Source organism: Pseudophryne corroboree, chromosome 4, assembly GCF_028390025.1.
Source record: "Pseudophryne corroboree isolate aPseCor3 chromosome 4, aPseCor3.hap2, whole genome shotgun sequence".
Lineage (NCBI taxonomy): Eukaryota > Metazoa > Chordata > Amphibia > Anura > Myobatrachidae > Pseudophryne > Pseudophryne corroboree.
In genome coordinates this window covers 897087826-897114884 of record NC_086447.1, presented here as the reverse complement: position 1 = coordinate 897114884, position 27059 = coordinate 897087826, and the positions used below count along the sequence as shown (strand labels likewise).

Here is a 27059-nt window from a genome sequence, read left to right as displayed (position 1 = left end):
TCTAAGCTTTTGAAGCAGACTCTTGGCAGTACCAACCATTCGCCAAGCCTGTAATATATCCAGGCCAGCAGTCTGCAGATAATCTGAAACAGGAGTCACAATTTCAAAGATCTGCATGAACAGAAATGAGACAAGTAATGTTTCGTGTCTTGTCCAACCATGGAGCAAGTACTCTGCCTCACTAATGATTTTACTTTCAAACTCTGGAGACAGTGAAATGTACTCCAGGCAATAAAGTAGAGTGCTGTACAATTCATTAGATTGGTCAGAAGCTGACCCAAAAATTGTACTTAATGCCCTAGGCTTGCTCCACCAGCGCGTGTCACCAATTTTCTTTAGTCTGGAAAGTTTTTCCTGCCCATGTCTTTGTTTTGAGACCTGTTCTTTCCACACAGACAATCTTTTGTATGACTCGGAAAAAAAACATGCTGTTTTCTCTAAGAGCCCAAATAACGACTTCACTGGAGTTACACATTGAGTGATATCTACAATTACCAAATTGAGAATATGAGCATAACACCAGGTGTAGACAGCCTTACAGGATTCACTTTTTATGTGTGCCTGTAATCCATTGTAGCACCCACTCATGTTAGCAGCACCATCAAAAGAGCAACCAATAATGTCACTTATAGGCAGAGAGAACATTTCTAGTCGCTCCTTCAGAACTGAAAATAACGCTTCCCCAGTTGTGCTTTTTACATCAACAAGACCAAAGAGTCTTTCAGAAACCATGCCATCTTTGGTGTACCTTAATATAATGCTGCATTGTTCCACAACACCAATGTCCTGTGTACTGTCCATTTCCACACTGAATTTCACAGCATCTTTTACATACTGGCTAATTTTCTGCTTTATCATATTTCCCATTATTATTATCAACTTGTTAACTGTTGTTTTACTTAAAAAGGTTACTAGTCCACCCCTTCCTTTACTTTCTTGTTGGCGTCTTTTCCTGGCCTTGCTTTTTGCAACTGCTTGCTCTATCTGTTTTTCAAGAACAGCATCAAATTTGCCCAAAAGCAGAACTAACTCGAGAAAGTTACCGTGGTTGACCTGACTATTCAGTAATGTATGAGCAGCCTCATCCTTCCCTCTGTAAGCAAGGCATTGCTTAGCAATGTATAGTATGATAGCAATCAATCGACTGATTACCATGCGATTGTGCTGTACTATCTCTCTTTTTTTGTTTGCCAAATTTACATTAATTAGAGTTTCTATGTCACTTTTTCTTTCTGCAGATAAATATGCATTAACAGCTGCTTGATGCTGGTTCGATTCCTCATGTTCCCTAACTCTGCTATTCACATGGTCTTTATTAACCATCCAGCCAAAGATAAAATTACTTTTTCGAATACTACAAAATGCCATACATGTGGAACAAAAGATTTTTTGTCTGTCAACACAATAAGACAGCCATCTCCTCTGAATGGCATTTCCACCAGGTACATGTCGATAGTAGACCTTATGTGCGTGGAATGGCAGTGTATGGGTAGCATCTGAGGATGGCTGGACAGGATGAGCTTTCATAAAATGTAACTTAACAGAAACACTACATAATGCTTCAGGTGCATGAAAAACATTCAATTTTTCTGCTGAAGATGGAAGAGGTGAAAAGGATATTTCACTTTCTGTAGAACTGCCTGTATCTTCACCATGGGTTTCAGTGACGCTGGCACCACCAATATTTTCTCCTGAGTATTCTGGTTCACTTATTACAGTAGACAGGCCTTCATCTGCACTAGATACTGATGCTGCAGCTTCCTGTTGTAGTGTTCCTTCAGGAACATCTTGAACTGTTAAGTCCACTGACTCCACAGGGATATCCTTTGGCTGCCATAGCTTCTTTTGGCCTGGCGCATTTCCTGCTTCTCTCAGACTCTTTTGTAAAGCCTGCGATCTTTTTACAGAGCCACTTTTATATGTTTTCTTTTTAGCCACCTCCTCTCCTTTGTCTTCTGAAGAAGAACTTCTCTTTGAAGACATTTTATAGTGCCTAGCAATAATACAAACAGTATTTTTGTTATATGGAATGCACATTGGAGATTGACGGATGCTTTCTATACAGATAGTACCAATGCGGTTCCCCACAAAAATGCATATTAATTCTTTATATCTTATAATTGCAATGGGTACAGATGACCGGCGGTCGGTATGCCGGTGGTCAAAAGACCGAAAGCAGCATCTCAATGGTGAGAATACCGACAGGGGTCTGGTAAGTATACTTCCCCTCCCCCTCTACCCCCCTTCCTGATGCCTAACTCTAACCATTCCCCCCACAGCCTAACCCTAACTTTCCCTGGTGGTGCCTAAATCTAACCTCCCCACTACCTAACCCTAAACTCCCCCTCGGCCTAAGCCTAACCCTCCCCAGTGGTACCTACACCTAACCCCCCTCTCCGCAGCCTAACCTTAATCCCTCCCCCCACTGCAGCCTAGCCTCCCCCTAGTACATAAACCTCCCCCCCATGGTCTTGCCCTAACAGTCCCCACATACTTACCATGCATCCTGAACATATCCCTTCTAATTATCCAAATCATGCTATTTTATTATTTAATTAGTAACAATCTTAATGTAAATAATGCCAACATGCTAGAATCCCAAGATTACCAAAATACATACACTGTACCTCCATATAATAAAGCAATCCCATGTGATGACCACAGAGAACTTATTATGACCATGCCACCTAGCTCAGGAAAACCATCCTATGTTACCATAATAATACACATACCCTGCCAACAAACCATTCCTTCAAAATATCATTAAAATGTAACATGCTATGAGGTGACAATATTATTATGAATAAGCAGTCATCATTTCTCATAATACTATCCTATGAGCAAAGCAGTAATCATGACATAACATTATTCATTTTTTAAAAAAGCCACTGCAAAAATGCATTTTTACAAACACTGAAATATCTACGCATAGAGGAATATATTCCTACCTGTCACTAATGAGCACTACTGATTCTGGATTCTCAGACTGTCTGCCGCTGGTCTCCAGCCATATAAGGACCCAGTGTGTTTTCTGTGGCCCTCATTCCGAGTCGTTCGCTCGTTCTTTTTTTTCGCATCGCAGTGAAAATCAGCTTAGAGCGCATGCGCAATGTTCGCACTGCGACTGCGCTAAGTAATTCTGCTATGAAGAAAGGATTTTTACTCACGGCTTTTTGTTCGCACCGGCGAACGTAGTGTGATTGACAGGAAATGGGTGTTACTGGGCGGAAACACGGCGTTTTATGGGCGTGTGGCTGAAAACGCTACCGTTTCCGGAAAAAACGCAGGAGTGGCCGGAGAAACGGGGGAGTGTCTGGGCGAACGCTGAGAGTGTTTGTGACGTCAAACCAGGAACGACAAGCACTGAACTGATCGCACAGGCAGAGTAAGTCTGGAGCTACTCTAAAACTGCTAAGTTTTTTTTGCTCGCAATATTGCGTAAACTTCGTTCGCACTTTTAAGATGCTAAGATACACTCCCAGTAGGCGTAGACTAAGCGTGTGTAACTCTGCTAAATTCGCCTTGCGACCGATCAACTCGGAATGAGGGCCTGTATTGTAATATATAAGAATATTTCTCAGAAATGTTTTCACCAAGATTGTCTACAACCACAAATATAAATAAATTGGGCTTTTTTATCTGTACCAAATTCTACCACACTTAGGGGATTATTCAGCATGGATTGCAGATTCGATAAGCTGAAGGCTGCATAAGCCTGAGGCCATATAAGCGATCAACTTTTTGTGATTGGTTGTTAAATGACTAAGCAGTTGCTAGGCAGATCAGTTTTCCCGGTTGGTTTTTCCTATTGGATTAGAGGTTTGTGCATCAAGATGAAGAGGAGGGTCTTAGGTTAGTATATAGGGGGTGGCCATTTTGCTAGACTTCCTCTTGCCTTTCAGTTTATGCCCAGGAAGGATAAGTATACTTTTACTTGTACTACTTGCATAATTTGGACATTGCATTTGCTTCACTGGGCATTATATAGCATACTATTGCCCCTTCTCTGTGCGGTGCAGCTGTGTTGCCCCCCTTTTACCGACGTCTCCCTCCCGCTGTCATGACCCGTCCCAGACGTTCAGCTCCCCCCCCCCCGGCGCCTCGTGGATGCGGGGAGCGCCTTCCGCTCCCCGAGCATTGCGCCTCAGAGAGGCCTTTCCCCTGCTGCAGACAGGCGGCGGGGGCGGGCAGTTACAGCCCGCTCCCCTGCCGCACGGAGACGGGCGGCCAGCGGCCGCTCGTCACGTGGTGCCGATGCGCGCGGCTCGGCCGGGCCGCGCGCCCCGGCGCTCGCAGCGGGACGGGCCTCTCCTCTCCCTCCTGCCTCGGGCGCCTTTGGTAATCCTCCTCCGGCGGCCAGCGGCCGCTCTGCACGTGGCGCGGGTGCGCGCGGTCCGGCTGGGCCGCGCTCCCCGGCGCCTCCCGCGGGCGAACCAACCACTCTCCCTCCTTCAAGAAGTGCCTCCGGCCCTCCTCCTCCGTCTCCGCGGTCGGCTCTCGGCGGCGTCCTGGGGGCACAAGCTGTGCCGGATGGCCGCGGCAGAGCTGCGGGGGGCGAGGGGGGGGTCAATATTCAGCTAGGGGATATGAGGCCAGGGCGGCGGGTAGCGGCTCCCGCTGTCCCCGGGACAATACAGGGCCCCATACTACCCCCCTCCAACGAGGGGATTAGCACACATCAGGGCAATTTAAATAATATTGGAACGTTTGGGCTTAGTGTGGCTGGGGCGGGGGACGGGGCAGCGGCTGCCGCCGCACCCGCACCGGCGGCAGTCACATGGCAGGGTTTCCCCCCGGCCTCGGGGGCCTGCTCGGGCTCCTCCTGGGCGTCAGACGCCCCGCCGCCGTTAACGGCGCCCCCGCTTGTCGGTTTTCAAACCCCTCTCCACGCCCTTCCCGGTCCTTTTCAGTTTGGGTCCACACAGACATCCGTCTCGGCGGCTTATATGACGCCCGGCGGGGCGCTTTCGGTAGCAGCGCAGCAAGGCTTCGCGGGGAGCCAGTCCCTCCCCGGGGGTTTTGCGTGGCCTCCGGCTCCAGCATTCCCCTTAGCCGCCAGCATGCCTTCCATGGGCTTCATGACGGTGTCCGGCACACAATTTTCCCCGCACGGGTACAGCGCGGGCACCGGCGTGCAGTCCACGTGGTCGGTCGGTGGGTATCAGGTGGCACAGAGTTGCCCCCAGGTGGCACAGAGTTGGCACCGGGCGCTGGGTATCAGGTGGCACAGAGTTGGCCCCCACTCACGGCGCCCCCTCAGTTCCTTCCGGCGTCATACGGATGGGCGGGGGCAGGCGTCTGCCCGCCGCATACGGCGTGGCGGCCGTCTTACCCCGCGAGTTTTGGTGCAGTGAGCGGGTCGGCCTTTACGCAGTCGATCGGGTACACCTCGGCGGGGGCCCCCTCCCTGCAGCGGCCGGGCAGCCATCTGCCGCGGAGCGGAGGGGCGGGCCCTCCGCAATTGCGGCCAATTGTTAATGATGTTCTGGTTCCCCCTGTGCCTGTTGTCCCCTCTTTTTCTCCCTCACAGGTCCCGTCTAATTCAGGGGCTACGCCCGACACAAGGCGAAGGTCGCGGACGAGCGCGACGGCGAACGTGGAGGTACGGCCATCAGCGGAGGCGGGTGCAGCGGACGACGCGGTTCCGGGTCCTTCGAACTCCGGTGAGCTAAACATTCCTTTACACGTTTCAACTTGTAGTTCCTCGTCTTCTAGCAGCGTATCATCCGGCTCTCCGCGGCGCCCGCGTAAATTAGCTAGGCTCATCGCGCGGCGAATGGCTAAGGAGGCGCATAAGGTGGCCGCTCCTGCGCAGGTGGTCCCCTCTGACCCACCCCGTTACGGCGAGATGGTACATTGCGCCAACACGGCAGTTACAAGGGGGGTTCGCAAGCGCATGCGGGAAAAAATCCGTAAGGGGAAGTATGTAGACATATTCACCCTTACGGAGGAAATGCGGCAAGGTTTTGACGCAGCCAAGAAGCCGGGTGGTATGGGGGAAAATGCGTTTCGCAATTTTCACCAGTGGCTGCGTGGTTTTTTGGTATTCATGGCTTGCTACACGGAATCGCGTCCCTCGGAGTATGCCAACTTGGTGAAATATTTGTTTTTAGTACACGATATGTACTTGAAATCCAAGGGGTCCGCGTGGCGGGATTACGACGAGAAGTTTCGTCGCAATCAGGATGGCAACCCCATCCTGCCAGCGGGTTTCAAGGATGTTGAGGTGTGGTTGGAGGTCACGCAGCAGGTCAAACCCACCCCGGACGTCACGGCCAAGAAGCCCGGGGCGGCCGGGGCGGCGGCTTCCCGATTGGAGGGGAAAGGCAAGTGCTTTGCCTACAACGACGGCAAATGCGTCAAAGGAACGAGTTGTCGTTTTCGCCACTCATGTAGGTTGTGCGGAGCAAGTCACCCGGCCAAGGAATGCACCGCCTGCCGCTTCCACCGAGGCCGGTGGAGTTGGCAAGTAAGGCCTTCTCCCCGATTATAGTTCCCGAGTTGCAGCGCTGGCTTAGCTTGTACCCCGATGAGGCGGCGGCATCGTTTCTCTTGGAGGGTTTTCAGCACGGTTTTCGTTTGCCAATTCCGGATTCGGTGTATGTGGTTGCACGCCAGAATTTGAGATCGGCTCGGGAATTCCCGCAGGAAGTCCGGCGGAAGGTTGACGGGGAAATTGGGCTGGGGCGCATGGCTGGGCCCTACGCCCTTTCCCCGTTGCCCTCCTTGTGCATTTCCCCAGTAGGGGTAGTGCCCAAGAAGGCCATAGGCAAGTTTCGTTTGATACAGCACTTGTCGCACCCGCCGGGGTTGTCGGTCAACGACGCTATCCCGGAAGCCCAGTGCAGAGTTCAATATCAGTCGTTCGACGACGCGCTGCGCTTAGTGCGGGATTGTGGTCCGGGGAGTCTGTTGGCAAAATTGGACGTGGAGTCGGCCTTTCGGCTACTCCCGCTACACCCAGATTCCCTGCGGTTTCTGGGTTTCAAAATAGGGGGCGAATTCTACGTCGATCGGTGTCTCCCCATGGGTTGCTCTGTCTCCTGCGCCTACTTTGAGTGCTTTAGCACATTTTTACACTGGTGCGTCCAGACCGCCTCCGGGCAACTGGGGGTGGCTCACTACCTGGATGACTTTCTTTTTGTAGGGCCCGGGGACAGTTCGGTCTGTGGGGACATTCTCTCGGTGGCCAGGTCGTTATTCTGCGCTTTAGGGGTACCGGTTGCGCAGGATAAGTGCGAGGGTCCTATTTAGGTATCGAAATTGACACGGTAGGGGGGTGCTGTCGCTTGCCCGAGGATAAGGTGCGGAAACTATTGGGTTTGATTACAGACTGTTTAGGAAAACGCAGGGTTCGGCTTAAGCATGTGCAGTCCTTGCTTGGTTCTCTCAATTTTGCATGTCGGATTATCCCCATGGGTAGGATTTTCTGTCGCAAACTTGAGCGGGCCACCGCGGGGACGGTTCGGCAGAATCACTCCGTGTACCTTTCCCGCGAGATCAAGGATGATTTGCGGATTTGGGTCTCGTTCCTGGTGTCTTTCAACAGGGAAGTTTTGTGGCCCGCTCCTTGTTGTTCCAGTAAGCAGCTGCAATTGTTCACGGATGCTTCCGGCAGTCTAGGGTTTGGCGCGTTCTTCGCTGGCGCATGGTGCGCTGCGGCCTTGCCGGCATCTTGGGTAACGCGTGGGTTTACCAAGAACCTGCTTTTGCTGGAATTGTTCCCGATCTTAGTGGCGCTTGAGTTATGGGCCGGACGTTTCGCAAATAGGGACATTTTGTTTCTTTGCGACAACTTGGGGGTAGTGCATGCGATTAATAATCAGCGTTCCTCCTCTCCGCAGGCACTGAGACTGCTAAGGCATTTAGTGTTGGTTTGTTTGCAGCGCAATATTAATTTTAGGGCTCGCCACGTTCCTGGAGTTGACAATGGAATTGCGGATGCATTGTCCCGGTTCCAGTTTGACAAATTCAGGAAGTTGGTTCCGGGAGCGGAGGCAGAGGGGTTACAGTGCCCACCTTCTGTCTGGCAGATGGTCGAAGCGGTTTAACGGCATTAGCCAGGTGTGCACTGGCTCCCTCCACGCTACGAGCGTATGATGCTGCATGGCGGGATTGGTCAGCCTTTCAGAGTAGGTACGGGGTAGCAGGTGAGTCCTCGGCCGACGCCCTGTTGACCTTTGTTTGGGAGCATTACCAGAACGGCAGGTCAAAAGCGGCCATGGCTACTGCCCTTGCGGGCATCGCCTTTCACTCGCGACTCCACGGGACGGCGGACCCCACGGGGTCGTTTGTCCTTTCCAGAGCGCTGAAAGGCTGGGCTATGTTGCACCCGGCGCCTGCGGATTCGCGTAGGCCTATAACGTTGCAGCTGCTAGCAGAATTGCTGCGTGTGCTACCTCAGATTGCGTCCTCGGAGTTTGAGGTGGCATTGTTTAGTAGCGCGTATGCCCTGGCCTTTTTTGAGGCTTTTCGGGTGAGCGAGTTAGTGGCGAGCAGCAAGGCGTCCCGGGAATCGGGTCTGCTCTACAAGAATGTGCGCCTGCAGGAGGGCCTGTTGCTCTGTAGGATTGTGCGGTCCAAGACAGATCAAACAGGTCGGGGTCGCTGGTTGTCCTTGGAGGCTCAGGGAAGTACGGGCGTTTGCCCGCTGCGGTTGACGCAGGAGTATGTGCGGTTAAGACCTCCGGGGGGCAACCAGTTGTTGGTGCACCCGCAGTGGGACCCTCTGACAAAGTTTCAGTTCTCATCAGTGTTCAAGAAATGTTTGACGGCGTTGGGCTTACAGGAGGCGGACTTCGGTACTCATTCCTTTCGGATTGGGGCGGCTACCCATGCGGCGGCCGCTGGTTCATCACCGGCGGCTATTCGGGAGTTGGGTCGCTGGAAGTCGGCCTCCTATAAGTCTTATGTCCGTATAGATAAGTTATAAGTGCGCCTGTTGCGCTAACCCAAAAACATGTTTACTCGTCGGTTTTTGAACGCTTACCGTTCAGGAATCGAGGGTGTGAAGCGAATTTTTAAAATTTTTCCTCCGAGGGGGCCTAATTTCAATTGGCTGTTCTATCAAGGTCCACGGGAGGTTTTTTGAGTTTTCTCCTTCACTTGGGTTTAATTGGTTACGTTGTGTTTAAGTTACAGATTATGTGCATAATCTGACATTAGGATAATTTCTTTTACAGCTGTCATCAATTTTGGAGACCACATATGGATGGTTGGTCATTCATATGTTTTTTGGGCGGAGAAACATCCTATGGCGTCTAGGGCGACTGAGATTTTTGGGTCCAGGCAATTTAGATGGTTAGGTGTCAGGGGCATGTTGTGGGGTGATCTGTTGCGCGTCCTTTTTTCTAGGGAGCGCCGCTGGGGTCGCCCCAGTTGTATTATCATTCATTTGGGTGGTAATGATCTGGGCCGAGTTAAAGGCATAGACTTGATTTTGTCTATAAAGGCGGATGTGGTGGCGATACGTTGTCACTGGCCTGGGGTATGCATTGTCTGGTCGGAAATGGTGCCCCGTTTCCATTGGCGTGGTGCGGTGCGTTTCTCGGCGCTGGAGAAAGCACGCAAAAAAGTGAACTCGACGGTGTCTCTTTTTGTCAAGGCCATAGGCGGAGTGGCAATTAAGCATCCTCTGCTGGTGCTGCGGAACAGGCATTTCTATAGAGACGATGGGGTTCACCTTTCGCCGGAAGGAGTGCAGTTTTTTCTGGAGGATATTTTCGGTCCTTTTCGTTAGAGCTAGTTAGTTTCTGGTTGATGTTCTGTTTGCGGATGGCGGTGGCGGTTTGGTAAACCTTGGTGGCGGGAAATCGCTGCCAACCAGCTGTCACACAGGCATAAGTGGTCATTGTGGGGCTCCCTCTTTAGAAGGACGGCAGGTGTGTCCTTTTCTTGCGGTTGGACATTTAGACGTTCCCCTGCGGGAACCGAACGTTTGCCAGAGAAAGAGGGGTAAGGCCAGCACAATGCGGGTTATGCGGGAAGGAGGCGGGGTATGTGTACTCCCCTCCTTGGTTTGGTGGTTTTCATCTAGGTGACGGGTGCTGGTGTTTGGCAGCGGTTTTCAGTTTGCCATCCTCCAAACTAAAGTTAAATATATATTCAATTCAATTCTAATTCGGCCTCAATTATTAGTTTAAAGAGTTGGTCAGCGATTAATAAACATCGTCTGACCTTTAACTCCAGCTACTGTGTCCGTGTCTTTATTTCAGTGTGTGGTGTGGTTTTATTTAGTGATAAGCTAGCTTAAATAAAAGGTTTATGTAATCACAATAAAGTTATGAGCGGCTTAGATAAGCTGAAGGCTGCATAAGCCTGAGGCCATATAAGCGATCAACTTTTTGTGATTGGTTGTTAAATGACTAAGCAGTTGCTAGGCAGATCAGTTTTCCCGGTTGGTTTTTTCCTATTGGATTAGAGGTTTGTGCATCAAGATGAAGAGGAGGGTCTTAGGTTAGTATATAGGGGGTGGCCATTTTGCTAGACTTCCTCTTGCCTTTCAGTTTATGCCCGCCCGCCCTCCCAGAATGCGTCTACGTTTTTGTTCTTGCTGTGGGCTATTGAAAGCCAGGTTGGCGGGAAATCGCTGCCAACCAGCTGTCACACAGGCATAAGTGGTCATTGTGGGGCTCCCTCTTTAGAAGGACGGCAGGTGTGTCCTTTTCTTGCGGTTGGACATTTAGACGTTCCCCTGCGGGAACCGAACGTTTGCCAGAGAAAGAGGGGTAAGGCCAGCACAATGCGGGTTATGCGGGAAGGAGGCGGGGTATGTGTACTCCCCTCCTTGGTTTGGTGGTTTTCATCTAGGTGACGGGTGCTGGTGTTTGGCAGCGGTTTTCTGTTTGCCATCCTCCAAACTAAAGTTAATATATATTCAATTCAATTCTAATTCGGCCTCAATTATTAGTTTAAAGAGTTGGTCAGCGATTAATAAACATCGTCTGACCTTTAACTCCAGCTACTGTGTCCGTGTCTTTATTTCAGTGTGTGGTGTGGTTTTATTTAGTGATAAGCTAGCTTAAATAAAAGGTTTATGTAATCACAATAAAGTTATGAGCGGCTTAGATAAGCTGAAGGCTGCATAAGCCTGAGGCCATATAAGCGATCAACTTTTTGTGATTGGTTGTTAAATGACTAAGCAGTTGCTAGGCAGATCAGTTTTCCCGGTTGGTTTTTTCCTATTGGATTAGAGGTTTGTGCATCAAGATGAAGAGGAGGGTCTTAGGTTAGTATATAGGGGGTGGCCATTTTGCTAGACTTCCTCTTGCCTTTCAGTTTATGCCCGCCCGCCCTCCCAGAATGCGTCTACGTTTTTGTTCTTGCTGTGGGCTATTGAAAGCCAGATTGGCGGGAAATCGCTGCCAACCAGCTGTCACACAGGCATAAGTGGTCATTGTGGGGCTCCCTCTTTAGAAGGACGGCAGGTGTGTCCTTTTCTTGCGGTTGGACATTTAGACGTTCCCCTGCGGGAACCGAACGTTTGCCAGAGAAAGAGGGGTAAGGCCAGCACAATGCGGGTTATGCGGGAAGGAGGCGGGGTATGTGTACTCCCCTCCTTGGTTTGGTGGTTTTCATCTAGGTGACGGGTGCTGGTGTTTGGCAGCGGTTTTCTGTTTGCCATCCTCCAAACTAAAGTTAATATATATTCAATTCAATTCTAATTCGGCCTCAATTATTAGTTTAAAGAGTTGGTCAGCGATTAATAAACATCGTCTGACCTTTAACTCCAGCTACTGTGTCCGTGTCTTTATTTCAGTGTGTGGTGTGGTTTTATTTAGTGATAAGCTAGCTTAAGTAAAAGGTTTATGTAATCACAATAAAGTTATGAGCGGCTTATGCTAAAAAGAATCTGCAATCCTTTCTTTTGCATGCTGAGGGCCGCCCAGCGCAGGGCAAGGCCGCCTAGCATGCTAATTGGTGGCCCAGCGATGTGATCGCAAAACAATTGCGATCAAATCGTACTTGCTAAAATTAATGATGACCCCCGGCAACCGCAACTGGGCTGCGTATGCAGGAGGTCCACCGCCATTTTCATGATCAGAGTGGCTGTGTGTGACAACATGCAGCCACCCCAAAAACGCAGCTGACCTGCCCCCATTTTCCCCACGTTGACCACGCAATGGTTCCATAACTCCACATTGCCGCCTAGCGAAAGTCTCTGCCTGTCAATCGGGCAGAGGTGTTCGCAGCCAATCGCATTGGCTGTGCACGGACACGCAGAACGGGACCTGTGCGTGCGCAGTAGCAACACAAACTGAGTTATTGCGGTCACCTGAATAACCTCCTTAGTCTTTGCATTACAACAATCCTTCAATTCCTTTATTTCTATTGATCAGTCTGGAAAATTTGAACTTGGGGGATGAGTACACAGTATGGGCTCATAGTGCTGCCTGCAATAATAAAGTATATGTACCAGTAAAGCTGGGTACATACCTAAAGATATATCTGCAGATCAACCAATCAGCAGATATATCGCAGATAGTGGTTGTTCATACACAGTGCCCAACCACCACTGCCCTCTGTTGTTGAGGACATTGGCCAATTAATCTTTCCTCTGTACACACTGGCAGATCGTTGTCAGGAAATGTGCCAAATCTTCCTGCAAATTACACAATGGGCTGGCCTTCTACAGAGCACACACGTAAAGCAAATAGGCCCTCTAGTCTCCTGTTATCCTTTGTTGCTGTAACATCATCTGTGTCAAACAAGTGTGCCTGCAATTATGTGCACTTGCATGCCTACACACACACCATTAAAGCCTATGGTGCGAATGCCCGCTGCGGCCACTCGTAGTGTGGTGCATTTGCGCTATGTATATGCCCATGCGTACGCATCACAGCATAGATGAGTGTGGTTACATCTGTAGTAGCTCATATCATTTTGTGAAATACAAATCAAAGCTATATACTTTTAAATATACATTAAACAATGATTATAAAATTAAAAATTACGATTATATATTAAAAATGATTATATTGGTCATATTGGGACCCTAAGATGACAGCCACATTAGTGCAGCTCTACCCTGATGCCCACTTCAAGCTGTTGTGTATGTGCCTGGGTTACACCAGGAGAGTTTTTAGGTGGGGGATGGTGGATTTAGGTGGGGGATGGGTCCCGAGTGTTCCTGTGGCAGAGTATCCCCCCCCCCCCCCCCCCGATACTGGTGAAAATAGGATTTTTGTTACCTACCGGTAAATCCTTTTCTCATAGTCCGTAGAGGATGCTGGGGTCCATATTAGTAACATGGGGTATAGACGGGTCCACCAGGAGCCATTGGCACTTTAAGAGTTTAATAGTGTGGGCTGGCTCCTCCCTTTATGCCCCTCCTACCAAACTCAGTCTAGAAACTGTGCCCGAGGAGACGACATACTTCGAGAGAAGGAATTACACAGATAGTGGTGAGATTCATACCAGCTCACACAACAGGCAAATCCGGCTGACATGCCGGAACAACTCAGCAACAGCTGAAACCGTAAATAACGCAGAACTTACCTAGGAACCAGGCAGTACTGAACTATAAAACCAATGCAGGAAAACGCAGCACTGGGCGGGTGCCCAGCATCCTCTACGGACTACGAGAAAAGGATTTACCGGTAGGTAACCAAAATCCTATTTTCTCTTACTTCCTAGAGGATGCTGGGGTCCATATTAGTACCATAGGGATGTACCAAAGCTCCCAGTACGGGAGGGAGAGTGCGGAGGCTCCTGCAACACTGCTTGACCAAACTTGAGGTCATCAGAGGCCAAAGTATCGAACTTGTTAAACTTGGCAAACGTGTTCGACCCAGACCAAGTAGTTGCTCGGCAGAGTTGTACAGCCGAGACACCCCAGGCAGCCGCCCAGGAAGAGCCCACTTTACAAGTAGAGTGGGCCTTTACAGATTTCGGACACTGCAATCCTGCCGTGGAATAAGCATGCTGGATAGTGACCCTGATCCAGCGTGAAATCGACTGCTTAGAATCAGGACACCCAATCTTCTTGGGATCATAGAGGACAAACAGAGAGTCACTATTCCTATGACGAGCCGTCCTCCTCACATAAATCTTCAAAGACCTCACTACATCCAAGGCCTTTGAAGCAATTGAGGAGTCAGTAGCCACTGGCACCACAATAGGTTGGTTGATATGGAAAGCCGATACAACCTTAGGCAGGAACTGTGGACGAGTCCTAAGTTCCGCCCTGTCTTGGAAGATCAAATAGGGGCTTTTTACAAGATAAAGCCCCCAATTCCGACACACATCGCGCAGAAGCCAAGGCCAACAAGGTGACCGCCTTCCACGTGAGAAACTTGAAATCAGCCTCCTGTAAAGGCTCAAACCAAGCAGATTGCAGGAACTGCGACACCACATCAAGATCCCAGGGTGCCGTTGGCGCCACAAGGGGAGGCTGGATGTGCAGAACCCCTTTCAAGAAGGTCTGAACCTCAGGGAGGGCAGACAATTGTTTTTGGAAGAAGATGGACAAAGCAGAGATCTGGACCTTGATGGAGCCCTATGTTAGCCCCATATCCACCCCTGCTTGCAGGAAAAAGAGAAAACGTCCAAGTTGAAACTCCACCGCAGGAAAATCCTGGACTCACACCAAGAAACATATTTTTTCCAAATGTGATGGTAATGTTTAAACGTTAACCCCTTCCTAGCCTGCATCAGGGTAGAAATTACCTCACTCGGGATACCCTTCCGAGCTAAGATCTGGCGTTCAACCGCCATGCCGTCAAACGTAGCCGTGGTAAGTCTTGATAAGCGAACGGCCCCTGCAGTAGCAGATCCTCCCGAAGAGGCAACAGCCTTGGATCTTCCAGCAGAAGATCCAGTAGATCCGCGTACCAAGCCCTCCTTGGCCAGTCCGGAGCAATGAGGATTGCCAGAACCTTTGTTCTTCAGGTCCTTCATGGAATCCACCAGGAACCCTGCAGAATCCTGAATATGGCGTAAAAATACATTGTCACCTTTATCCAGCGAAGTCGACTCCTCCTGCAGAGTTATTGACCACCTGTCAATAGCTTTTGCAATCCAAGCATAGGCTATAGTAGGCCGCAATATAGCCATGTAAATGGATTTTAGCTAGCATCCACCTTGTGATCTGCCGGGTCCTTCAACGCGGTAGATCCCGGAACTGGAAAAACCACCTGTTTTGACAGCCTGGAGACAGAGGCGTCAACTATCGGCGGAGACTCCCACTTCTTTCTATCTTCCTCTGGGAAGGGAAAAGCAACCAAAACCCTCTTAGGGATATGAAATTTATTTTCCGGAGTTTCCCAGGCTTTTTCAAAGATAGCGTTTAATTCTTTGGATGCCGGGAAGGTGGTGGTGGTGGGGGCTTCTTATTATTTGTAAAGAAGGCCTCCTCCACCTGTTCAGGAGCTGTCAGAAATATGTAAAATATCCCTCACAGCTTCAATCATCAACTGCACCCCCCTAGCAAGTGATGCTGTCTCCCTCGACACATCCCCGTCACCGTCTGCAGTGTCAGAGTAGGTGTCCGTGTCATCCTGCGTAAGCAATGCAAGTGCACGTTTGTGAGAATGCACCGCAGAGGATCCCGAGGAAGCAGTATCAGACCACACAACCATAGAGGATTGTAGTATCTGAGTGGCATGCTCAATCCTAGCAACCCTGTCAGAAATCTGAGAAATAGTCCCCCTCAGAGAGACTAACCATCCTGGCTCTCTAGCAGGGATCTGCGATACAACAGTGCAATCCTGATTACATGGTATGGAGTCCTCCTGGGAAGACAAATCATCTGCAGCATATGAAACAGTGTCCCTAGACATGTTGTCACACACACCAAACACCCCACAAACACACAGGGTATTCACTAGACAGTTTCCCCCCAAGAATGGCAGAGAGACACAGAGATTGGAGCCAACCCACATGCAGCGCTATTAGAGGTATAGGGAGACCCCAACCCGCGCTGACTGTGTCCCTTAATAGGTGGCACAGCCTACAACACAGCCTCCCCCCCCCCCCCTTCTACAACCCCCTGGTACCGTACAGATAGCTGGAGTTGCACTGGAGGGACCTGGACATCCACTAGTAGTGATTGCAGGCAGGAAAAATCGCGCATAACTCTGCTGGGTCCGCACTGAGGAGAAGCTCCGCCCCTTCGCTGTCTTCCCGCTCTTGAAGATAATACCGGCCTGAGGAATTTTGTGCTGGCTGAGATCAGCGGACCCCGACAGGCTGGAATTGGTCAGTGTAGGGTACCTTGCTGGCTCAGGGCGCCCCTCACAGCGCCGCACTGCAGTACCGCTGAGCCTTCCGGGAGCGCGGTCAATACCACGCTCCCACCCTCAAGCCGCCCTCTTCACACTGACCCCCCCGCTTGTAAGGGGGGACAGTGACTAACTCGCTACACGTCAGCTCAGTGAGGGGGTGGCGGCTGGCTGCCGGGGTGAGCGTTCCCCTGTGGCGGGGCGTGATCTGTTCCCCCTGGAGCTCAATGTCCAGTCAGCGGAGGCAGTGGCTCAAGACCCCGCAGGGTGGACACTGCTCCCCCCCTCAGTCCCTCGATGCAGGGAGGCTGTTGACCGCAGCCTCCCTGTAAAAAAACAAACTCTAAAATAAACTTTTCTAAAGAAGCTCTGCAGAGCTCCCCTAGCTGTGAACGGCTCCTCTGGGCACATTTTCTAAACAGAGTCTGGTAGGAGGGGCATAGAGGGAGAAGCCAGTCCACACTATTAAACTCTTAAAGTGCCAATGGCTCCTGGTGGACCCGTCTATACCCCATGGTACTAATATGGACCCCAGCATCCTTTAGGACGTAAGAGAAAATAGCAAATTCGCCGATCCACGGCCTAGATGTAATAGGGTGCGATTTTTAAAGTGTCTTAAAAAAAATCGCAACAAATCGCACGTTTGTAACTTGCTAAAAATTGCAACTGTAATAGGGTGCAATTTTTAAGGTTAAAACGGAATTTGTATGAGATTATTGGGGATTTTTAGTAAAGGAAACATGCAAATTTTAGTAATAAAAAACATTTTGGGTCATGTTTTATTACTTAGTCAGAAGCATGCACACATCAGTGAGATCCATGCATGCTTCTGTGTGAAAATGTTAAGAAAGTGTTAGAAGAAAAAAAAAAAAAAAAAAAACGATGTGCAGTCCCCCCCCAAATGCATAACCAGCCCCGGGCTCTTTGAGCCGGTCCTGGTTGCAAAAACACGGGGGGGAAAATTGCCTGGGGGTCCCCCGTATTTAAACAACCAGAACCGGGCTCATGGACCGGTCCTGGTTCCAAAAATACGGAGGACAAAAGAAGTAGGGGTCCCCCGTATTTTTGAAACCAGCACCGGGCTCCACTAGCCAGGGAGGTGATGCCACAGCCGGGGGACACTTTTATACAGGTCCCTGCGGCCGCAGCATCACACACCCCAACTAGTCACCCCTGGCCGGGGTTCCCTGGGGGAATGGGGACCCTTAAATAAAGGGGTCCCCCCCCTCCAGGCACCCAAGGGCCAGGAGTGAAGCCCGAGGGTGGGTGCCAGGCTGATAGCCAAAAATGTGTACAAAAAGAATATTGTCTTTTGCTGTGGAACTACAAGTCCTAGCAAGCCTCCCCCACATGCTGGTACTTGGAGAACCACAAGTACCAGCATGCAGAGAATTAAAGGGCCCGCTTGTACCTGTAGTTCCACAACAAAAGAAATACCCAAAAAAAGACAAAACACACACACCGTGAAAGTAAAAGTTTATTAACACACATTTACACATGTACACACTCACATACCTACCTAGTATCTCACGCAGTCTCTCGGTCCTCTTGTACATGTGGAATCCATGGGGTACCTGTAAAAGTGAAAAAATATTATATGACCACACTGCACAGCCACAGACATGCCCTACCCTGTCGCACAAGTGCAAAAGCATTGCACAGCGGCGATGCTTTTGTACTGGAAGAGTTAGCTCCCAGCCAACGTAATTCTGCACGCTGGCAGGGAGCTACTCGTCGCTGCCCAGGTCGCAACAGCTGTGTGACATCACGCAGCCACCGTGGCCCGCCCCCCCAACGGCTCGAGCCCGCTCCCTCCCACCCAGCGACCGCCTCTACCTGTCAATCAGGCAGAGGCGATCGCAAAGCTAAGACAGCCGTTGGCTGTCTGGCATGCGCGCAGTTCAGACCTGATCGCTGCTGTGCGAAAACGCACAGCAGCGATCAGGTCGAATGCCCCCCATAGACAGAATCTCACCATATGGACCTTTACACTGTGCTGCTGCAGCTTACATGTGTGATGCCCGGTGTTTGAAACAGGGGAGGCAGTGGAAGGGTTTGGCCTCGGGTGAAGTGGGCGGGGTTACAGGTGAAGGGGGCGGGACATCCATCCGATCATCGCAGGCAGGCTACAGTAGCATGGGGCCCCTTTACTCTCCTGGCCCGGGACTGAAGTACCCCTCTGACGGTGGCCCGGAGTCTGACTATCCCCTGCACATCAAGAGCCTCACCAACCCTGCACACAAACATGACCCCCCTACTCTGCTGTATTGGTCGCAAGGCCGCACTATGCAGGGTGCCCAGGCTGCAGGGAGCCCAGGGGGCCCAGGCTGCAAAGGGCCCAGGCCGCAGGGGGCCCAGGGAGACCAGGCATCAGGGGGCCCAGGGAGACCAGGCATCAGGGGGCCCAGGGAGACCAGGCTGCAGGGGGGCCATGCCGCAGGGAGCCCAGGCTGCAGGGGGCCCATGCCACAGGGAGCCCATGCCGCAGGAGGGACAGGGAGACCATGCCGCAGGGGGCCCATGCCGCAGGGAGACCATGCCGCAGGGAGACCAAGCCGCAGGGGGCCCAATGCCGCAGGGGGCCCAGGGAGACCAGGCCGCAGGGGGCCCATGCTGCAGGGGGCCCAGGGAGACCAGGCCACAGGGGGCCCATGCCGCAGGGGGCCCAGGGAGACCAGGCCCAGGGAGACCAGGCCGCAGGGGGCCCAGGTAGACCAGGCCGCAGGGGGCCAAGGGAGACCAGGCCGCAGGGGGCCAAGGGAGACCAGGCCGCAGGGGGACCAGGCCGCAGGGGGACCAGGGAGACCAGGCTGCAGGGGGGCCATGCCGCAGGGAGCCCAGGCTGCAGGGGGCCCATGCCACAGGGAGCCCATGCCGCAGGAGGGACAGGGAGACCAGGCCGCAGGGAGCCCAGGCCGCAGGGGGGCCATGCCGCAGGGGGACCAATGCCGCAGGGGGCCCAGGGAGACCAGGCCGCAGGGGGCCCATGCCGCAGGGAGCCCAGGCCGCAGGGGGGCCAGGCCGCATGGGGGCCATGCCGCAGGGGGACCAATGCCGCAGGGGGCCCAGGGAGACCAGGCCGCAGGGGGCCCAGGGAGACCAGGCCGCAGGGGGCACAGGGAGACCAGGCCGCAGGGGGCACAGGGAGACCAGGCCGCAGGGGGCACAGGGAGACCAGGCCGCAGGGGGCACAGGCCGCAGGGGGCACAGGGAGACCAGGCCGCAGGGGGCCCAGGGAGACCAGGCCGCAGGGGGCCCAGGGAGACCAGGCCGCAGGAGGGACAGGGAGACCAGGCCGCAGGGGGCCCATGCCGCAGGGAGCCCAGGCCGCAGGGGGGCCATGCCGCAGGGGGGCCATGCCGCAGGGGGACCAATGCCGCAGGGGGCCCAGGGAGACCAGGCCGCAGGGGGCCCAGGGAGACCAGGCCGCAGGGGGCACAGGGAGACCAGGCCGCAGGGGGCACAGGCCGCAGGGGGCACAGGGAGACCAGGCCGCAGGGGGCCCAGGGAGACCAGGCCGCAGGGGGCCCAGGGAGACCAGGCCGCAGGGGGCCCATGCCGCAGGGGGCCCAGGGAGACCAGGCCGCAGGGGGCCCATGCCGCAGGGGACCCAGGGAGACCAGGCCGTAGGGGGCCCATGCCGCAGGGGACCCAGGGAGACCAGGCACCAGTTTGCAGCCCCCCCCGTCACTGTTTTGCCAAATCTAGTTTCAGAATTCTGAAGTTCTGAAACACAAAAAAACTCAGTCTCGGACCCTCCCCCCCCACCACCCAGGTCACAGCTTGGCGGCGGCAGCAGCAGCACTATACAGGGAGCAGGGAGCCTCCCTCCCCTCCACTCCCTTGCTGTTTTGGAAGCCGGGAGCCGCGACCCGCCCGCTGCACGCACCGCACTCACCGGATCCAGGGCGCCGCGTGTCTCACCCTCCGTCCGTGGCGGCAGGATTCTGACTGTGTGGTGCGGGAGGCGCCGTCCGTCCGTGACATCATGACGTTGCGCACGTCAGTCCCGGCCCTGCTACATCCGCAGCAGGCTCCTCTGGAAACGGAGCCAACTGACCACTGAGCTGCCTGATAAGCCACGCCCCCTGCAGAAGTGGGCGTGGCTACAAGTGAGCGTGACCCACCGGTGGATCCACCGGAACCCCGGCAGGCCAGTCCGAGCCTGAAGAGGGTTGTGTGTGAGTGTGTATGACATGTGTGCTGCTGTATACTGTTTATACTGTAGCTGTGTATGTGTGTGCTTATGACATACATGTCTGCTATCTAAGGCTATATATGAGTGTGCGTGGTGTGTTTGTGACATACTGGTGTAAATATACAGCTGTGTGTGTGTTTTTGCGACATATATGTGTGCTATATTTTATATATATATATATATATATATATATATATATACTAGGTGCTTCATCGCGCCCTACGGGCGCTCTTCACACCGTCGCAAGGGGCTACGCCCCCTTAACCCTTGCATGCCTTTCTGGGGTTCAATATTTGTGTTATATGGAGTATCACCTGCATTCCTTTGTTAGTGGTTAAATATTGCACAATGAAAGGGCGTGCGATGGTGAAGGAGGCGCAGCCCCTTGCGACGGCGTGAACAGCACCTGCAGACCACAATGTACAGAATGTAGCGGGTGCGGGGGGTACTGCGGATGGTGTCTGTAGATGCTGCGGATGGAGGGGGGGCGGAAGTGGGGGTGGGGCCCGGATGGGGAAGGGTTGGGAGGTGCTGCGGGTGGGGGAAGGGCAGAGGAGTGGGGGATGCAGATGGGGGAGGGGTCTGGAGGCACTGCAGGTGGGGGAGGGGCAGGGGTGCCATGGGTGGGGGAGGGGCAGGTGTGGGGATGATGCAGATGGGTGAAGGGTTCCGGAGGTGCTGTGGGATGGGAAGGGGCGGGAGTGCCACTGGTGGGGTAGGGGTCCGTAGGCGCCATGGGTAGGGGAGGGGCAGGTACGGGTGTTGCGGCAGATGGGGAAGGAGGTCCGGAGGTGCTGCAGGTGGTGGTGGGGCAGATGCGGGGGTGCCATTGGTGGGGGAGGGGTGGGTGAGGGGGGGACCACGGATGGAGGAGGGTGTCTGCAGATGCTGCGGGTGGAGGGGGGCAGGTGTTAGGGAGACATATAAGGGGGGTGAATGGTGGAGGGGGCCTGGAGATTGCTGGGGGTGGTGAAGGGGCGGAGGAGTGGGAGCCGCTGGTGGTGTAGGGGGTCTGGAGGCACAGCATGTGGGGGAGGGGTGGAGTGCCGCATGTGGTGGAGGGGAAGGTGCGGAGGTGTGGTGCATTGGGGAGAGGTCTGGAGGTGCTGCGGGTACTGTACCTGTCAAAAAGGTAGTTGGAGGGTATGCAGTAACAGGGCCAGGACAGGGGTGACAGGGTCAGAACAGGGTTGACTGGGCCAGGACAGGGGTGACAGGGTCAGAACAGGGGTGACAGGGTCAGAACAGGGGTGACGGGGCCAGGACAGGGGTGACGGGGCCAGGACATGGGCGACGGGGCCAGGACAGAAATGACAGGGACAGGATAGGGGTGACAGGGTCAGTGTAGGGGCGGCAGGACCAGGACAGGGGTGTCAGGGCCAGTATAGGGTTGACAGGGCAAGCACAGGGGTGACAGGGCCAGGGTAGGGGTAGCAGGGCCAGCATAAGGGTGACAGGGCCAGGATAAGGGTGAAAGGGCCAGGATAAGGGTGAAAGGGCCAGGATAAGGGTGGCAGGTCAAGGCCAGGGGTGACAGGGACATGACAGAACACAGGGCACGGGAGAGATTGGTATTAGGGACAGAACAGTGGTGACAGACAGATGTGTCTTACCGGAGTCACTGCTGCTGGCTGCTGCTGTTCCACTCCAACCTGTTGGCATCTGCTGCTGGTGGAGACTTGGCATGGCTGACTCTCTTAGGCTGTATTCCTGCTTCCTCTGCCCGTCCGCATCACTCCCCCCCTCCTCAGTCACACACCGCAGACCTCGCGCAGCTGCCGGGCACTGTGGTAAGGTGAGACTGGGAGTGACTGGTTAGCCCCCAGGAGATGCTGCGGCTGGAGGGAGGAGGGGGTCATAGCATGCACGTGGCGCGGACCTCACGGCTGCTGGGCACTATGGTAAGGGGAGACTGGGAGTGACTGGTTAGCTCCCAGGAGACGCTGATGCTGGAGGGAGGAGGGGGTCAGAGCCTTCAAGCAGCGCGGACTTCTGCAGCGCTACCCGCCGGCTAAAGTGTGTGAAGGAGCTGGGCGCAACTCACTGTGGGTGGCAGCGCTGCAGCTAGCGGTGGGGTCGCAGGGGCTGGAGATAACAGAGGCAGTACAGAAAGTGCACAGCGGCTGGTGACCCACAAAACTACAGCTAAGAAGCGTGGAGTGTGCCAGAATGTGACGCTCCTCCCTGCCAGAGAGACCCTGCTGAGTATGCTGATGTGGGGGTCAAGTATGGCATACCCCCTCACACACCCCCATACCTCCCAAATGTCCCAATTTTCGCGGGACAGTCCCATTTTTTGGGGTCTGTCCCGCTGTCCCACCCGCGGGTCGCAGTGTCCTGCGGTGGGGGGGGGGGGGAAAGCAGTTGGAAAGCTCCTGTACTCGCTGTTCTGCTTAGCAGAGCAGCGGTGAATAGTGGAGACAGAGGGAGAGGGGGCATCAGGGGGTACGGATTAAGGGGGGGTTCCAGCAGCAGAGCCGGATTAAGGGGGGGGGCAGGCGGTACGTACCGTTGGCCCCACAGTTTTAGGGGGCCCCCTGGCTGGAGTAGCTCTGTCCCAGCTCAGAAGCTCCCCCGTCCTGCCAGCAACAGCGGCAGCATTGTGCTACAGTCAGCACACGCTGCTGCGTATTGGCAGGTCTGTGGTGTTGCAGGGAGGCAGCAGTCTCCCTGCTTTCTTCTGCCTGTGCGGGTGTGTAGGGGGGAGCGACCACCTCCTCTGGATTTACCTCTAGCTGAGGGGCCAAAATACCATTAAAAAAAAAATAATAAAAAAAAATCCCGGAATTTGCATAATGGGGCGTGGCCTCACGGCCCGCGATTAGGCCACGCCCCCCAACCCACAGCAGGCACAGCAATGCAATGAGATAGGGCTCCCCTGTCTCAAGTACCCTGTGCCCCCCGGACTCATAATCAGCCCCTGGGGGCATGCCAGCAGCTCTCAGAGCGCTGGGCATGCCCCCTCACTGACGAAAACGGGGGCCCTCCCGCGAAGCCACGCCCCCTTTTCGCTGTGTGTGTGTGTGTGTGTGTGTGTGTGTGTGTGTGTGTGTGAGTGTGTGTGTGAAAGCTGGGAGGTATGCACCCTGCCTGTGCCATGTCCATACTATCTGCTTCTGCAGCTGCTCCTAGTGTCCTATAGATTTGGCCAGATCTGTGACTCATTTGACTAACTCCGCCCACTGTTGTGACTCCGCCCAGCGTTAGCAAATGAATCACAAGATCACAGAATAGGGCTATTATATAGGAGATATATATATATACACACATATATATACTCCACAATGTCGGCACTTTCTGTAGACATTTACTGAGCTGGGTGCCTCCACTTACTCATAGACACGATACCTCCATGTGCGGCACTCCCGGCATTTAGATTGGAAAAGAGGACTCTGCAGCCGTTCGTTCTGGTGTAACATAAAAGCATCTCTACTGTGGTTTAACATGTATAAGCGACTCCTATGTGGTGTAACGTGTATAAGCGACTCCTATGTGGTGTAACGTGTATAAGCAGCTCATCTGTGGTGTAACGTGTATAAGCAGCTCATCTGTGGTGTAACGTGTATAAGCAGCTCATCTGTGGTGTAACGTAGCATGTATAAGGGGCTCTTCTGTGGCGTAGCATGTATATTGGGCTCTACTGTGCGGTGCAATGTGAATTGATACTATACTGTGGCCACACCCCTTCTCCATGAAGCCATGCCCCTATATATACCACTAAAGGGCGCAAAAATATATATTCGCATACCAAAAAAATTAGCCTCGGGCCGGCCCTGAATGTCCGCACCCTCTGTCTCATGGTAACACAGCCGCACGAGTATTATTGCCCGACACCCCCACCCACAGGAGCTTGCAAAAGTGCCGGGTGAGTCCCTCTGTGTGCACTGTGCAGACTGGATCTGTGTTGCAGAAAGTGCCGTGGAAGTTGAGATCCGCCTCCTCTTCCCGGATCCTGCAGTCTAAAGGAAGTTAAATCGGGGGGAGACACTCAGTTCAGGACATAGTGTAAGGTAACATCAGCATAAACATGAGAGAGGGAGGAAGGTGGGCAGGCACAGGGGCAAATACACGATATTTAGGGGGGGAGGGTTATATATACACTGTAATGTGTAAAAGGGGGTCTCTGTCTGCCATAATGTGTAAAACGGGACTCTACTTGCCGTCCTGTTTATGTTAAAGGGGACTCTATCTGCCGTACTGTATAAAAAGGGACCCTACCTGCAGTATTGTGTAAAAGGGGACTCTACCTGGTGTACTGTGTGACAGGGGCTCTACCTGGTGTAATGTGTGTAAGTAGCACTACTGTACAGCGTTATTTGAATAATGGAGACTACTGTGCAGTGTAACATGAATTATTTTGTGGTCACACCCCTTTCCCATGTAGCCACACCCCTATATATTTGGCACTGGGCCAGTTTTAAATATGGGGGGGGGGGGCCGCCGGTGATGTTTCTTGCACACAGCGCTAAAATGTGCAGTTACGGCACTGGAGGGGAATGACCTGACTCAGGCTGGCAGTGTCTGAACTGACTTCCCGTGTGGCAAGTTCAGAGGGTTGCAGAACCTTGCACAACGTTGAAATCATTCTCCACTGCACTTGAGTCAGGTGCATTCCCCCTCCTTTGCCTATATCGAAGGTAGCTGTATAGGCTTGAATGGCCTTTTGCTGCTCCTCCATCCTCTGAAGCATATAGAGGGTTGAATTCCACCTCGTTACCACCTCTTGCTTCAGATGATGGCAGGGCAGGTTCAGGAGTGTTTGCTGGTGCTCCAGTCTTCGGCACGCAGTGGCTGAATGCCGAAAGTGGCCCGCAATTCTTCGGGCCACCGACAGCATCTCTTGCACGCCCCTGTCGTTTTTAAATAATTCTGCACCACCAAATTCAATGTATGTGCAAAACATGGGACGTGCTGGAATTTGCCCACATGTAATGCACGCACAATATTGGTGGCGTTGTCCGATGTCACAAATCCCCAGGAGAGTCCAATTGGGGTAAGCCATTCTGCGATGATGTTCCTCAGTTTCCGTAAGAGGTTGTCAGCTGTGTGCCTCTTATGGAAAGCGGTGATACAAAGCGTAGCCTGCCTAGGAACGAGTTGGCGTTTGCGAGATGCTGCTACTGGTGCCGCCGCTGCTGTTCTTGCTGCAGGAGGCAATACATCTACCCAGTGGGCTGTCACAGTCATATAGTCCTGAGTCTGCCCTGCTCCACTTGTCCACATGTCCGTGGTTAAGTGGACATTGGGTACAACTGCATTTTTTAGGACACTGGTGACTCTTTTTCTGATGTCTGTGTACATTTTCGGTATCGCCTGCCTAGAGAAATGGAACCTAGATGGTATTTGGTACCGGGGACACAGTACCTCAATCAATTCTCTAGTTCCCTGTGAATTAACGGTGGATACCGGAAATACGTTTCTCACCACCCAGGCTGCCAAGGCCTGAGTTATCCGCTTTGCAGCAGGATGACTGCTGTGATATTTCATCTTCCTCGCAAAGGACTGTTGGACATTCAATTGCTTACTGGAAGTAGTATAAGTGGTCTTCCGACTTCCCCTCTGGGATGACGATCGACTCCCAGCAGCAATAACAGCAGCGCCAGCAGCAGTAGGCGTTACACTCAAGGATGCATCGGAGGAATCCCAGGCAGGAGAGGACTCGTCAGACTTGACAGTGACATGGCCTGCAGGACTATTGGCTTTCCTGTCTAAGGAGAAAATTGACACTGAGGGAGTTGGTGGAGTGGTTTGGAGGAGCTTGTTTACAAGAGGAAGGGATTTAGTTGGCAGTGGACTGCTTCCGCTGTCACCCAAAGTTTTTGAACTTGTCAATGACTTCTGATGAATGCGCTCCAGGTGACGTATAAGGGAGGATGTTCTTAGGTGGTTAACGTCCTTACCCCTAGTTATTACAGCTTGACAAAGGCAACACACGGCTTGACACCAGTTGTCCGCATTTCTGTTGAAATAATTCCACACCGAAGAGGTGATTTTTTTTGTATTTTGACCAGGCATATCAATGGCCATATTCGTCCCATGGACAACAGGTGTCTCCCCGGGTGCCTGACTTAAACAAACCACCTCACCATCAGAATCCTCCTTGTCAATTTCCTCCCCAGCGCCAGCAACACCCATATCCTCATCCTGGTGTACTTCAACAGTGACATCTTCAATTTGACTATCAGGAACTGGACTGCGGGTGCTCCTTCCAGCACTTGCAGGGGGCGTGCAAATGGTGGAAGGCGCCACCTCTTCCCGTCCAGTGTTGGCAAGGTCAGGCATCGCAACCGACACAATTGGACTCTCCTTGGGGATTTGTGATTTAGAAGAACGCATAGTTCTTTGCTGTGCTTTTGCCATCTTTACTCTTTAAAGTTTTCTAGCAGGAGGAAGAGTGCTTCCATCCTCACGTGAAGCTGAACCACTATCCATGAACATAGGCCAGGCCCTCAGCTGTTCCTTGCCACTCCGTGTTGTAAATGGCACATTGGCAAGTTTACGCTTCTCCTCAGACGATTTTGATTTAGATTTTTGGGTCATTTTACTGAGCTTTATTTTTTTGGACTTTACATGCTCTCTACTATGACATTGGGCATCGGCCTTGGCAGACGACGTTGATGGCATTTCATCGTCTCGGCCAT

At 52.8% G+C, this 27059-nt stretch overlaps 1 protein-coding gene across 1 annotated transcript; it reads left to right on the top strand.

Annotated features, from left to right (window-relative positions):
• Positions 1–18356: 18356 nt before the first annotated feature.
• On the top strand, positions 18357–26832 carry LOC134911021 (collagen alpha-1(I) chain-like). Its single transcript, XM_063919414.1, has 2 exons — positions 18357–19424; positions 26794–26832. The coding sequence occupies exons 1-2, from the start codon at positions 18357–18359 to the stop codon at positions 26830–26832; spliced, it is 1107 nt and encodes a 368-aa protein (XP_063775484.1).
• The last annotated feature ends 227 nt before the right edge of the window (positions 26833–27059 follow it).

Excerpts from the sequence above, each read along its gene's own strand:
- LOC134911021 (XM_063919414.1), top strand. The coding sequence starts at position 18,357 with ATGGGGCCCCTTTACTCTCCTGGCCCGGGACTGAAGTACCCCTCTGAC. Across the intron at positions 19,425-26,793 it reads GGGGGCACAGGCCGCAGGGG|TTTTCTAGCAGGAGGAAGAG; the intron begins GCACAGGGAGAC and ends TACTCTTTAAAG.